The 14,984-nt window shown below is 40.7% G+C and overlaps 1 protein-coding gene across 4 annotated transcripts in view; it reads left to right on the forward strand.

Annotated features, from left to right (window-relative positions):
- Positions 1-14,984, forward strand: part of LOC134790820 (RB1-inducible coiled-coil protein 1) — a 29,032-nt gene that overhangs the window by 8,695 nt on the left and 5,353 nt on the right. For all 4 annotated transcript variants that reach the window (XM_063761777.1, XM_063761776.1, XM_063761778.1 and 1 more), the window contains exons 6-18: positions 78-289; positions 1,932-2,143; positions 3,407-3,589; positions 4,015-4,187; positions 4,773-4,959; positions 5,467-5,750; positions 6,184-6,240; positions 6,334-6,463; positions 8,157-8,689; positions 10,220-10,454; positions 10,651-10,821; positions 12,730-12,848; positions 13,606-13,759. In XM_063761777.1, coding sequence (XP_063617847.1) covers positions 78-289; positions 1,932-2,143; positions 3,407-3,589; positions 4,015-4,187; positions 4,773-4,959; positions 5,467-5,750; positions 6,184-6,240; positions 6,334-6,463; positions 8,157-8,689; positions 10,220-10,454; positions 10,651-10,821; positions 12,730-12,848; positions 13,606-13,759 — 2,650 coding nt within the window. The remainder of the gene's footprint in view (positions 1-77; positions 290-1,931; positions 2,144-3,406; positions 3,590-4,014; positions 4,188-4,772; positions 4,960-5,466; positions 5,751-6,183; positions 6,241-6,333; positions 6,464-8,156; positions 8,690-10,219; positions 10,455-10,650; positions 10,822-12,729; positions 12,849-13,605; positions 13,760-14,984) is intronic.

Raw genomic sequence — 14,984 nt, forward strand, 5'->3', positions numbered from 1 at the left:
GCACCGAAAATTCTCCCGCGTTTAAATTATGCAATTGTTTCGTAAGTCACAAATTGGCTCAATCACTTTACTTTCAGTCTCAACGAAGTGTTAGAATCTTTAGGCAAGATTCCAATTCTGCCGGCTCTCCAACTCAACGCGGAGGCGCACCGGTTCTCGGCCTTCGACGTGTTCGAGGAGACCGACTTCGAAGGTCAATACTATAGGATAAGTCAGCCCTTGGATGGCTCAGAGAAGACGAATCAAGACTTTGGAGTGGAGGCGTTCAAGTTATCGGAGGAGGAAGATGGTAAGCATTTTTACATTCGAGTAATAAATTTATTTAACCACTCGAGGAGCTTCTATAGGTTTATAGACTATGTGTTAAACTTCTCTTTATGACATACTGATGCGGCGTATCGTATATGTGCCAATTACTTGAAACTTTAAGTAACACATAGCCAGTAATAGGTATGTACTTATTAAAAATTTAGTCATTTTCACAAATTTAATAATTCCTGAATAGGAATAAGCCTCTGTGTCCCGCCCAAATTACTGACGGCACCCTAGGTTACGTTTTTTTATGATGTGTTTATATTTTGGATTACTTTTATAGTCATCAAAGAGAAACAACAACAATAAACAGTTTATACAGGTTTATGTGACTCGGGTCAACACTCTTTTACGGGTATTTAGATGAGATGATTCGACACAAAAACCTATTTGCGAGGTCACCGCACCGATCTCACGAGAGATTGGGAACACGAGACAGGTGACGTCAGTCGTTGCAAATAAATAAATATCAGTATGATCACATCAATTTGATCGAGTTAAATTTTAAACGTCACACAGTGTGATGTAGATTTTTAAAATACATAAAATGTTAGTCCAAGACCAATTATATTTGATTTGTTTTTCACGCCTAATCGTTTTCCAATAAATAAATATTGAAATCACATTTTTTATTATATTTGATCGATGTAAATAGTTTAGCACTAGTAGCAAATTGTATTTGAAACACATTAAATGTTTGACCAAGACCAATTATACTTTATTTATTTATTTATTTTATTTTATTTATTGAGAAACAAACGGTCATATACAAAAATGTGTACAAATTTATATTATAATCCATACAAGACCTACAGTTTCCTTAAATTACCGTTTTATTAATACTTATCGTTTTCCTGTTATCAAAAACAAAATTAAAGTGACACAAGGCACGTGTTAGTAAAAACTACCGATCCCAGCGATCGTAGCCCGTCAAATTGCTTTTTCCTTGAGAGGCGAGAAATGAATTTAATTTTGTACCCAGTACTTATACCAGCACATAATCGGAGATAAAAATTATAATAACAATTAAGATGAGAAATTACAATTTATTTATGTTTCCGGCTGCGACTCGTCTTGCCATTTGAGAGACTTGGTGTGAACACTAATTGTAGTTTAGTGTCGCGGTGGAATTACACGTATTACAATAAATGTTCACTTTCATTTTATTACGCGTTAACGTACAGCTTTCCTATGAGGATCATGCTTACCGCACACGCTCTCGAGTGCGATTGCGATAATGGCCCGAGTACTTTACAAACAAACCTATTTTCATAATGGAAACTCCATGAGTGACGCGAGTTTACAAGTTATAATTTGATGTTGTATGAATACCAAAGTTCTTTTAGTGATTATGTCAATTAATATTGAATATGAGGTCGATTTTAGGGTTATACTGGGTTAAGAGTAGGGTGAAAGCGTATTTATATAATTGTGTGCTTACGACTCTTAGGGATGGACTAAAATAACCATTAAAGAAATTTGATAGCACTGGAGATTAGCATTTTTTTTTACTATAATATATAGGATGTCCTATATATCGATGTTTCAGATCTTTGTTCACAACTTTACCTGTAAGCAGATTCTCTACTAATTAAGTTAACCACTTCACAAATTTCCAGTGTTCGGTCATAAAGACGCATCAACAAGCAAAGACGCGGAGCATGCGCCAGCGCCTGCCGAGCCCATCGAGGTGTCCGACGAAGGAGTCACCTTTAAAGCGCAATCTTATGAAAATAAGGAGGAACCTACGCTACTACACTGGATATTGGCGCAGGGCAACAAGGCTTCGTTACAAGACATTTTAGACTACTGTCAAAAAGGATTGGCTTTGGTAAGTAAGACATTTGACAGTTGCCATTTTATTTAAAGTTGTACACACCCTTTTTCAAACTTGGATTATAGGGACCGTGCGCGTTGGAGGGCCTGCCATCTTGTGGCCTGAATCGGAAACATATCGTCGCTATACTTACTCAACCTCATATCTGCAACAATCATTTGATTGAAATGTCGCTTTTCTTTCATTCGGAATACGGGTGTTTTTGTCATCAAATGAGTGTTGCAGATACGAGGTTGAGTAAGTATAGCGGCGACATGTGCACGTGTACATTGCCAAAGCAAGTCCTACCATCTACCGTTCTCGTCGGTACGTTTCCTTGTGCATAGTAGGTTCTGCTGTCTTGTGGGCTACATCGGAAGCATAAACGTCATATTTACGCCTCGCGCCAAAAATCTGAGGGCCCCTATGCTGCCCCCCTATAGTTCATGCACGACTGCACGTCCCCATTAATGTTATTTCTACTCAGAATCACGAACTCGTTCGATCCTATTAGGAGGAAAAAAGGCTTTTGTACAATTTAAAATACAATGTTCCAGATGATTTATAAAGCACGCTCTTAACAAGTAAAGTTTTTTTTCTTCACCAAAGAACTACGAGTGCTATTAATAAATTGGGCTGTACAGGTTACTGCAAGATGTAATACATTTATCGGCAAAGCTATTAAGGACTTATCAAAGTGGGTTTATAGGTTACTATTCTTATTTAATCCGACCTACTGACTGACTTCGGGCGTTGAATGGAGTGATTGTTAAAATTGCCTGATAGTGACCAATAATTAAATTATGTGGAGATGATATGAACGATCGATTCGTTAACAAACTGCGAAATTTTTGCTAAAATAATACCTAAATCTCGAATTGTTGAGCTACCTAATTTAGTTAATAATCTAAAAAATTAGTCTTTGGGCTTATACTTGACTGTGTGTGATAATTTCCCCTCCCTTCCCCCAAGGGATGGTATTCCTAAAATAAATAATATTCTCCCTGTCAAATTTAATGAAATTAGCTTCCGCAGTCCAGCTGTGAAAAGGTCAGACATAATTACATTCATATTTTTAAGTGTTGATAATAGAAAAAGTTCGTTAATAATATTAGCAATCGATCTTACTGACATTGTACCATGACCTTTATGCCTTTTGTAATAAGGTCCACCGGTGTACAGTCAGGAGTGTTGATGTTTCGAAACTCATCAATCAAATTGCTGTTTCTAACTGGAAATTTTATGTTATTTTTAATATGTTTTATGTTATCTTTCTAGATTGACGCAGAGCCTCTCAAAGAATTAGAAGAGGAGCTATGCAACGTGCTAGAATACGCAAATGTGCACGGCCTAAAGCAGATCAAAGGCATCGAGGACCGTCTGTACCGGCTAGATCAGCTGCTCAGCGAAGTGAAGAAACTCGAGCGCGACCAGCACGACCAGGCCGCGTCGCTAATACAGGTGACTTGCTGAAATAGCTCTTATTGGTAGATTGTTAAAGTCGAGGTTTCATTAGCAAGGCATTTGGACCCATTGTATAGTATAGGTAAGGCTAGGTCACCTGCTCAGCGAAGCGAATTGAAATGCAGAGACAGAATAGTTTTAGCAGCAATTCTAAACACATTGGCCCAGACGATTTATTGGATTCATGGGACACATACGATTCTGGAATTAGAAATTACAAATCAGTCCAACCAACATTCGTGACATCATAAAGATTTCATTTTTGGACTTTTTCTCTTACGCCAATCGATCCACTAGATTTTCAATTTTCCGGGCGCCCAAAACAAGTTATAGGTACTAAAAAGCCCGAATCTGTAACTATCTTCATTTCCTGCCCGATCGTTCGTCTTTACCAAATCTAAATAACACTGTTTTTATTTCAGTACCGAGAGCGATTGAACGCCGCATGCGACCCGTCAGTATTACCAACACTGGTGCAGTCACATTGGTGCCAACTCGAAAAACTGCTCAAGGGACACCAGACTCTAGTTGATATTAGGCGACGAATATCCAAGTCAAAAGATGAACTGTCGCATATATTGAAGGCGAGATTAAAGTAAGTAGATATTATGATTTTTACTATGGTCACCAGAGTGGATAACCCAGGTAATATTGATTCTACAGATTATTATGGAGGAGTTCTATGAGAACCTCACGGGTAATTCAATTGAAGGGTGGGTTTTCCTGTGCACAATCAAAGCCAGCATCATGGCAGCGAAAGCTGTCGTTCCATACATCTCAAAATTGTGGTTGGTGCAACTGGCCCGGAACACTTATTGAGTGCCACCTTAGCCAGAGAGAGCGCTATAGTTTTAAAACCATTACACATAACAGAATAGGCAAGTAGTGACCAAAAATAAAAACTGTTTTTGGACTGTTCTAATGAAGTCTATTGTCAGTAAGAGACATGTCATTTGATTTGTTATTCTACATACGCGAACGTCCTATAGTAGCCGCAATACCAACTGGCGACTGAGGTCATAATGCCAACTATTTCATTCTTGGTTGATCCTAACAAGGGTAAAGGAGATAGCATTATGATCTCAGTCGCCAGTTGGTATTGCGGTAACTATCGAGCAGCTAGAATCGCTTAACTGCCTAAAGAAAGAAATTCGCTTGTTAAAACCTGTTTTTCTTCCAGGGCGGTCCTAATGATCGAGAACTCGATGTCGGTGCAGGACGCGCACGCCATGCTCAGCTTCCAGTGCTTCAACCGTCTGGCGCGCTACTTCGACATCGTGGCGCAACTACACCGCGCGCCTGTCGTGTACGTCCGCGCCGTGCACGAGGTCGCCAGGCGGAGGATGTTCTCGCAGGCGCATTTGAAGGTACTTTTCTCCCTATCGTCTATCTTCGTAACCGATTTCGATCACAGCGGCTGCATTACATTTCAAAGTAGGACCATTCACTCGAGCGGCCTCATGTGACTGCAGAACCCAATCTTGGTTCAAAATAATTTTGAATCGAAGTCAAAAGAGACGTATTTATGCAGAGTTGCTAGGTCATTCAAAAGGTTGGCCAAGGACTGAGTAGGTATCTAGTTGCTTCACGGCGACCTTCAGCAGGATCTTTTTAATTTGTATCTTTGATCCAGGAGAATTTACTTGCGGCGTTTCCTCAGGACAATTTTTGAGAACCTAACACGCATTATGTAAATCTAAATTAAACGATTAGTCACAGTTCGGTAATCGATTTCTAGCTTTGTTAAACAACTTTATAATCATGATTATATTGAAACAATTTAGTAAATTTAACGAAGTAATTTGCCACCAAAGGCCAAAGCTAATAAGTAATTGTAAGTAATCATGTTAATGCAACGTGACTATTCATTTCAGTGGGCAACAGACTTAGCGGCGAAACTAATAAAAATCCACGAAGAAGAGATCATACGACGGCAAGACTTCAACTGTCTGTTCGAAGGGCACTTCCTCAAAAGCCTGTTCCCGGGCATGACGGAGCTCCCGCCGGCCTTCGCCACGCAGTCGCCGCCCGCGTTCGACGCGCGCCTGCCGCAGGTCACGGACGAGGACGTGCAGCTTATAGCGACGGCGTTCCCGCAGTTGGCTAAAGATGTGCCCAACTATGATATGGAGACGACTGTTAAGTTCTTTCAGCAGAGGTACGTAGAAGCTTGCTTAAGGGTGGTATTCCATCTGTCCAATATCTTGGTCCAATGTTATTGCGACTCACTTTCTCATTAAGCAAAATGTGAGACAAAATACACATTGGACAAAGATCTTGGACATGTGGAATACCACCCTAAGTATTTTTTTGAGTTTGTAAACGTATCGTCAATGAATATCATCTCGTAACTAAATATTACAAACGGAAGACTGAGAAGTGGTTCTGTGTTGTTCGGATTTTGCTTACTTTGTATGTGATGAAATTGTCATACATGATTGCCATTTCAGACAATATGACATAAAACAAAGCATAATCTATATTTATGGATTTTGCGTATGTAACGAAGCAAATAATAATAACAAGTATTTAAGATATTAAATGAATAGAGGGATAACAACATATCATTTATACATTTTCTAAATTTTCAGGATAAGTTCTTCAGATCACCAGGAAAGAGATATTGATGTTCAAGTAGATTTTGAGAAGTAAGTAATGTCTATAGAAATAAATACTGCAATCAGTTAAGTATTGCATTTTACGTGCGTTATTAAACTAATCTTCTATCCGCTTCTACACAGGGACTTTGAATCAGAGACAGACGTAGGCGACTTTGAGCGTCTCAGCCGACAGAGCACGTCACAGAAACAAAGAGTGGACACATCGACCATATGCGTCCCGGACACCATGGCCGTGTCCACGGTCACAGAGGTGCGCCTTCCCGTTATACTCGAGGCGGACGAGCGAAACGAGTTCGAGAACTCGGAATTTTACATCGAGGAGTCGCTACCGTCCAGCTTGGAATGGGGTCGGGACGAAAGACAGGTCAATCTAAGCCCGTAAACATCGTTCTGGTGGGACCTCTCTGGTTTTTTACGTATCTGGATTTTTATAAGGATGTCCTTTAGATGCATGGAGAATCAATATTGATACTGAAACAAGACATTTGGCAACCATGTTCTCTTGAAATTAGATCTTTGTTATGATGATATAAATTCTTAAATTTAAAGTGAATTTGGTTGTCACTTTGGTTGTTTTAGTATGAGTATTGATACTTCATACATCTAAGGTTAAGGCTGGAGATGAGTGAAATATAAAGATTGTCTTTATACAAAGTTGCGTTCCTTTGAAATAATCACTTCTCACGATAGCGAGGCCTAAGTCTCATAAATTGTGTATGGGACTGGGATTTTGAATGCCACTTATATAAATAACGTCACCTAGTAGATCTCCCTTAGATATTCACTAGATAGCATTATAATAGGAGCAGAGTCCCATCGCACTAAAATACCACATAGATTTCGATCGAGTGATCATTAGGGCTGATTTAGACGGCGCGCAAACTCGCATGCGATTTTAGTTACTTTGCGGACTGTTGGTTACGTCCAATTCAACCGACCAATCAAAATCCGTAATGGTATGAAACTCGCATGCGAGTTCTCGCATTGTCTAAATCGGCCCTAATTGTATATTACTCTCGTAACTTTTTTGTTTGAAGAATGCAACTTTTTATGGAGTTTCGCAGTCTTTATATTTACATCTGCTTCGTCGAATCACATTTTTTGCGAGCAAGATTGGCGAGTCATGGCCGGTTAATTTATAGATAAACTAAAAGGTTAAAGTTCTCAGCAAGTTCAAGGTTAGAGTAGAGAGGTCTTATTAGAGACACTATAGTTGTTTTTGTTGCTCCTGTCTCACCGGCCCCGTACCAGCTATACTGTAGCGCTCTTTTATTATTTCGCTTGTACCTCATCATCATACATCGGATTCTAGGGGGAAAATTGTATGACGGATAGGGATCCCGTCATACAATTTGCCCCCTAGAATCCGATGTATGCTCATCGTGTAGGGAAGACTGGGGACAATTGATTCTGGTCCTTTGAAATTTCAAATTCCTCCTTAATTATTAACCTTTTGGACGCCAATGACCGATATATCCGCACCGCAGGTTCAACGCCAAAGACCGATTAATCGGTCGCAGACCACAGAGCAACATAGACCTACGTGCATATGCATAAAGTTCAATTTCAGTTTTGACACTTCGGTGACGAGGCGTCTGAGTGACAGCTTTTGTGTTTGACACGGCGTCGAAAAGGTTAAGCAGGAAAGAATTTCCTATAAATTTAATATAGCAATTCTTAGCGTCACTACTAGCTTTTTTGTTCGGATGACGACATCGTAGTTGTGTAAGATTTGCTATTTAAGATCTAATGTCAAATCTTTATTATGCAGCTTTATTTCTAGAGGATCAAGCTGCCTATAGGATCAATTGTCCTCTGTCTCTTCTACTGTAATCATACCTACTATCATCTATAAATGCTATATCATCGTCTATAGATCATGCTATTTTGTTCCCACACAGGCTAGTTATAGAATACAATAATGTTGTCCCTTTTCATTGTAGGATAACATGGATACTCACAAAATAAATATGGAAAGGCTGCAAGACTTCCTTTTAAAATTATATGGCATATGTAGAGTTAATATTGTCTTAATTCGAGAAGAACTAGCTAGATTTAAAGAAGAAATTGACGAACAGAGGAAGTTTATAAAAGGAAAGTATATAGAAATTTTAGAAGCGTGGCAGAAAGAGAGTGAAGATAATGCTTTGAAGTTTCGCGAGCAAACGCAACGCTTGACCGTGGACCACGAGTTAGAACTTAGCGATATGAAGGCAGCCCTCGATGGTAAAGATGACGTTATAGAAACTTTAAAGAAAGAAAAGGAAGAATTAAAAACACTTCACCAAAGTGATATTGAAAGGTTAGAAGCAGAGCACAACAGTACAAAAGAATTATTAGAAAAAACTAGGGAGGAGATTAAGTTGTTTGAGAAAAAGCTAGAAGAGGCTGATGTTCAGAAACAGAAAGAGCTTAAAGAGGCGCAGGAGAAAATGCACTTGGAATATAAGGCGGAGATCGAGTCGCTGCGCTCAAGGTAAGGTTCACTCAATTTTCATAGGTAATTTATTTTAATTTATGGTAGATTGGAAATTTTAGTAGATGATACTCGGCTATGAAATTCTGAGTTTAAGATATCTAAGGGTGGTATTCCACCTATCCAATTTATTTGTCCAATGTGTATTGCGTCTCACATTTTGTTTAGTGAGAGACGAAATTGCACAGGTGGAATACCACCCTAAGCGACGGAGCAAATCATTAATTTTTTTTGTCAAATTTGTCCGAATGGTAAGTAGATGTTGTTGTAACACTATGGCATCCTAGAGGAGATAAAAGAAACAGAGGTAGGCAATTTAAAAGATGGCCCGATGAAATTGAAGACATGGCGGAAGGACTAAAACATGGACCAGATTAGTGCAAAATAAGGAGGAGTGGATAAGATTGGGGGAGGCCTTTGCCCAAAGGCACACAGAATCGGTTACCGTAGATTAAGGAAAACTATAGATATAGTATAAAATGTATTCTGATCTGATATAAGGCTATAAATAAATAAAGTAGATGTTGTAAAATGACAATATCAATATCATATCAAATAATCTGTGTGTCGATTTCCGTTACTCGAACTGTTGTCGGTGCATTTTGCACTTATGTGGCACGCTAGGCCGGTTTCCAATATCAGTATAGACGTGTACTGAGTAACCGAGTGTTTGGGAATGGCGCCCAACGTAGGGCACACCGAAGGACTCGAGCTGCTTCCAGCATTTCGACCAACATGGCGAATGTGTGGTCTCACTACAAATAGGGCTCATGCGAGCGTGCGTCCCCGGAGGGGTCCACACATCAAATGTGCATGTCATCTCAAAATGACCTCCTCATATGTTGAGTACAAAAGGCCAAAACAAAAATAGGGTGCCAATCCCTTGAAGACACAAATCCTACGAAAATTCTGACTGATTTATTTAACAATTCACTCCTGGGCCTAAGAAATACATTTTACCAATAAATCTAATAATGTTTCATTTCAGAGCCCGCTTTTTGGAGTCTGTAATTCCTATGTTTTATTTAACATCTAAATTCTCTCTTACCTAAAAAACATATCTAAATCATACAAAGTTTCCCTGGAGTGGCAACCTAAATATCTCAAGTTTTAATTATTTTTACTCATATGACAACCCCGACAACAGATAAGCATCAAGAGGTGCATCTGAATGCAACAGATTATGCAAATAAGTGCAACTAATCGAGTTAGTTTGGGATATTGTTAAAATCGTCGAAATAAGAAAAGGAATTCAACCCAAAAATATTAATTTAAAATTTAAGAAAATGTCTACGTTACAACTCCGAGGGGGCATTGACTGCCAGATCATTTGCCTTGAGAAGGTGAATTCGCTGAGTCAGTACATGATTTAAAATGATTAACCTCTTGTCTGTGTACGATAAGGATCCTGATCGAATTTTTAGTCGTCTTTATACATTTTTTTACTGACGTTTGAACCAACGACATATTAAAGGTCAAATCAAATTATTTACGCATCACCGTCTTAATAAAGTATGTTTTTTTGTATAGATATCGTCTCGTAGCCCTAACAAATATGGACCGGTCGCCATCAGAGTCCAGCCTCGAAAAGATCGAGCGATCGGACGTGATAGAGATAACGAGTCACAACGCTATAGTCATGCAGACGAAAGAAAACGCCGAGGTGGAAAAGGAAGAGGCGATAGCGAAGGTGACAGCCGAGTTACAACAGAAGCTTACTGAGGAAATCAATGCGCTCAAGGCGAAGTATGAAGCAGAAAAACAGGTAAGAATACGGGTACATTTCTATGTAGATTTTTTTTTCACAAAATCAAAAGAGACACCACGGTATCTGACCAGGGGGCCTAGCCAAGGTGACAATCGCTTGCGTTTCGATTGGCATGTTGTCTACGGGGTCTGTTTTCATTAACATTTAGAAAATGAACTAGAAATCCATACTGATTCATGGCTCATACTTTCAGATAACAATAAACGACGTGACCCGGCGCCTCCTCTCCGAGAAGGATCGGCAGCTGGACGAGCTGCGCGAGCGGGAGCACCTGCTGTCGCGCGAGTGCGCCAAGTACCGGGACACCATCCGGCAGCTCACCGACCCCGAGACCAACGAGTGCGACCCGCTGCTGCGGTCACAGGTATGTTTCCGTCCTTACTGCACTTTCAGATAACAATAAACGACGTGACCCGGCGCCTCCTCTCCGAGAAGGATCGGCAGCTGGACAAGCTGCGCGAGCGGGAGCACCTGCTGTCGCGCGAGTGCACCAAGTACCGGGACACCATCCGCCAGCTCACCGACCCCGAGACCAACGAGTGCGACCCGCTGCTGCGGTCACAGGTATGTTTCCGTCCTTACTGCACTTTCAGATAACAATAAACGACGTGACCCGGCGCCTCCTCTCCGAGAAGGATCGGCAGCTGGACGAGCTGCGCGAGCGGGAGCACCTGCTGTCGCGCGAGTGCACCAAGTACCGGGACACCATCCGCCAGCTCACCGACCCCGAGACCAACGAGTGCGACCCGCTGCTGCGGTCACAAGTGTGTTTCCGTCCTTATCCTCCTGAGACTAAATGTACATTCTTCTTCTTCTTCTTCTCAGTCGTGCACTCTTGTCAGAGTGGTCGTGACTCGTGGCTGTTTGAATGACGCACATGGCTGGTCTTCATTTCCGGTTATGTTGGTGGACTTCAAACTTTCTCTTGCGATGTCTCTCCGTTTCTGACGGTTGATAGCGTTGCGAGTGCACACGACTGTACCTACTCGAAATGTACATTACAATGTACATAATAGTGCAATCTAATTCGAACCTTTCATGAATCATATAAAGTGTAGCATTTCTTTTGTTTCATTGCTTTTTAAAACAAACTAAATTCGTTCCTATTTACTTATTGAATAAGGTTCAATTTAAAAATTTGAAAACTTTATATGCTGGGTGTTACGAGGTTATTCCACATTTTTTCGCTTTTCCGGTTGCGATCCGATTTTTCACGGTGTTTTTACTTTTCACCACAGCAGCTTGGAAAGGCTTACTTTGCACTTCAAAAACTGATAGCAAAGTTGCATTTTATTCACATGTGAGGCAAAGTAATCAAATGCAAATTCTGAGTTGTTTTGTTATGTTTGCTGGTAGAATTTACTTTTAAATGATGATTTTGGATGATAAATATTTAATAACATTCATTTGGATTTGGTTGGGTTTGATTTTGTTTGATATTTTACATTTAATATTTGCTTCGGGTTGGTGTGGTGAAAATTTTTGTGTTTCACTCAGGGGCAAATTTTGTTTAACCCTCGTGCTTTGAAACCCTCGCAACGCTCAAGATTCCATTTTTCGAACCACTCGCTACGCTCGTGGTTCAATTTTGGAATCTTTCGCTTGCTCGGGTATCAATATTAGCACGAGCGGTTAAACAATAACTTTGCCCCCTTGTAAAACAAATAACTATTAGGTATAAGACCAGATGGTAAATATGAAATGGCTTTGTAATTTTTGTATAATTATTAATTAGTCTCTCCTTTGTATTATGTTAGTGTAAACATGTATTTCTCAGGAAGTGATTATTCTTGTAATCTTTTGATAAATAACCATCTTAAACCTAAAAAAATATAAAAAGACATTTTGAGTACGGAGACTTTACCAGCACGCTACTTTGTGTGCCCTCGTTTGAGCTCTGATGGTAGTTTCTCCTTTATCACATAAGTAATTATCATTTTAAGCTCAGTAGGGAATTGTGAAAAGGTTCATAGATGTACTTAGTGGCTTATCCCATCTTACGTACATGAGCCCGATTAACATTATTAAGGGTCTCCCAGTATATCGACGCGCAATAGGCAAAAGCCGATAGGAAAAAGTTTTATGTCCGCGCAATAAGAGCGAATAAGCCGTCGACGCCAGCCGATGCGAGCCGACCCGACCGACGACATTTTCGCTCTTATTGCGCAGACATTAAGCTTTTTGCTATCGGATTTTGCCAATTCCGCGTTGACATATGTGACATATACCCTAACCCGCTTAGTGAGATGAAATAAATATGAGTAAGTTTCAGTTGGCGACGCTTGAAAATGAGAAGGCTCTGCTACAGCAGCAAGTTCAAGATCTGAAGAAGGAACTCGAGAAGAAAGCCGAAGAAGCAGACAAAGCTAAGGAGGAAGACGGTGAAGGAAGGTAAGTCGACTATTCCATTTTGTAGGTTATGATTTTGTAATTACAAATCCAACTCCTCGGGTGACAGGCAGCCGGAATATGTAATAGTTTCATTTTATTTATCATTCCAATAACTTTAAAATAATTTTGTCCGGACCTTGAAGTAATGATACTGCCGGCCTAGCCAAGGTGATAATCGCTATCGCTACGACACCGAAACGCTTCCATATTAGTGCGACAATGACAGTTGCGTTTCGATCGCTACGGAGCGTATGCGATTGACATGTTGGCTACGTGGCCTGACCACATTTAGTTACACGTCGGTAAAACGAGAATGTACATCATGTGCATTTTTCTCCTAATCTAGTGATCAATCTTATATTTAAAACTTTCGCGTTATGAAAACATATTAACTCACATTTATAGACGGGTAAACCGAGAATTTATTTTATTGCCTTTATTTACCGACGTTTCGACACAGGTTTCACTGGTGGTGGTGGTGGTGGTTGTGTGTGTGAACAAATCTCTGTTTTGACATTTTGCTGGGGCATCAGTTAGCTGCGGCCACGACCAGTGAAACCTGGGTCGAAACGTCGGTAAATAAAGGTAATAAAATAAATTCGCGATAGACCCGTCTATAAATGTGAGTTAATAGTGATCAATCTCTCTGATATTGGCTACTAAACATTATTTGTTACCAGGAGATCAATGGGTCGGAGCGTAGGCTGTCTTACCTGGATTTGCCTCGGCGTTTGACTTATAATATTATGATTGTCAGGTCATCGTCGCCGGTACGCGAAGGCAGGAAGCGCGGACGTTGCCACACGCCGTTCGGTCTGTCAGCCGGCACGCTGAGCCTGTCCTCCTGCCTGCCCGGACACACCGTGCTCGTCATGTGGGACCCCGACCACTACAACTACACCGTCATGCAGGTACGACATACTTACATTACATGCACGAGGAAGCGCGGGCGCTGCCACACGCCGTTCGGTCTGTCAGCCGGCACGCTGAGCCTGTCCTCCTGCCTCCCCGGACACACCGTGCTCGTCATGTGCACAGTATAAGAACAGTAGTGAATCTTCATAGAAATGTGCCGCTGCCAGCTTGAATGTGTGCGTGCGCGCCGGGCGCCGTGTACGCACGCGCTGCCACGCACACATTAGCATAATATACGGGGGAATACGGTGGCGGCAGTGTGGGCCGTACCGCGACTGTGATCGCGCGCATTCGAGTACGCTACCCACCCGCTCGCATTTGTCTGCTCTGACGGTACGCCTTAATTTTTTTGATCATGACTATGAACAGAGGCAATAGTATAAGTAAGGTACTAGATTGAAAAGCTTGATTATATCACTATTGTATACAATACTTTTTCTACGAATCAACAAAAATAATACTTGTAACTAGTAGAATCATACAAACAAACCAAACCAAAAGTATACAGCAGGGGTCACCAAATGGCGGACCGCGGTCCGGATGCGGACCGCCGACCTATATAATGTTAATACATATTTAATAAACTCAAGTAGAAATGGACCGCGATGGTCACATTATTTAAAAAAATCTGACCCCTGAAGAAACTAATTGGTGACCCCTGGTATACAGCTAAGATACGGGAGCAGCCGCGATACCTTCATAATACTGGTACGCGCCCCGGCCGCCGCGTTGGTTGGTCAATGACACCTTCTCGTAACTCATGAGGCCCTGGTACTTGCTCCGCGCTAAATTCAATTTTTAGACAGTTGTTTTCCCGATTTTGGCCACCGTAGCCTATGGAGACTAACAAGCAACACTAAGTGGTTTTCGTAGTTTATGGATGTTGCTATATTAAGGGTGTCACATGCGCGTTTCTGATTTATTACCCAATTGTTTCTACTATACAACCTTAAATTAATAATTAATTTGAGCTATGGTTTTGTTTCGCCCTCTTGACCGCGGCGAGCTGTAATTGGTCATTTTCATTATAGTTGACTAAACTGTATCGAAATGAATATTATAGTTGAGTTGGGAGCCCGTACATTAAAAATACCCATTTTCAGTTTGGTATAAGAAATCTTAATTCAAAAATTACAGTCGTACAGTAGAAAAAAGATATAGTGTCTCAATAACGACTCCTCAAACCCGGACTTGTCAATCTTCATAATACCTACCAAATAC

The sequence above is a fragment of the Cydia splendana genome, chromosome 5 (genome assembly GCF_910591565.1).
Source record: "Cydia splendana chromosome 5, ilCydSple1.2, whole genome shotgun sequence".
Taxonomy (NCBI): domain Eukaryota; kingdom Metazoa; phylum Arthropoda; class Insecta; order Lepidoptera; family Tortricidae; genus Cydia; species Cydia splendana.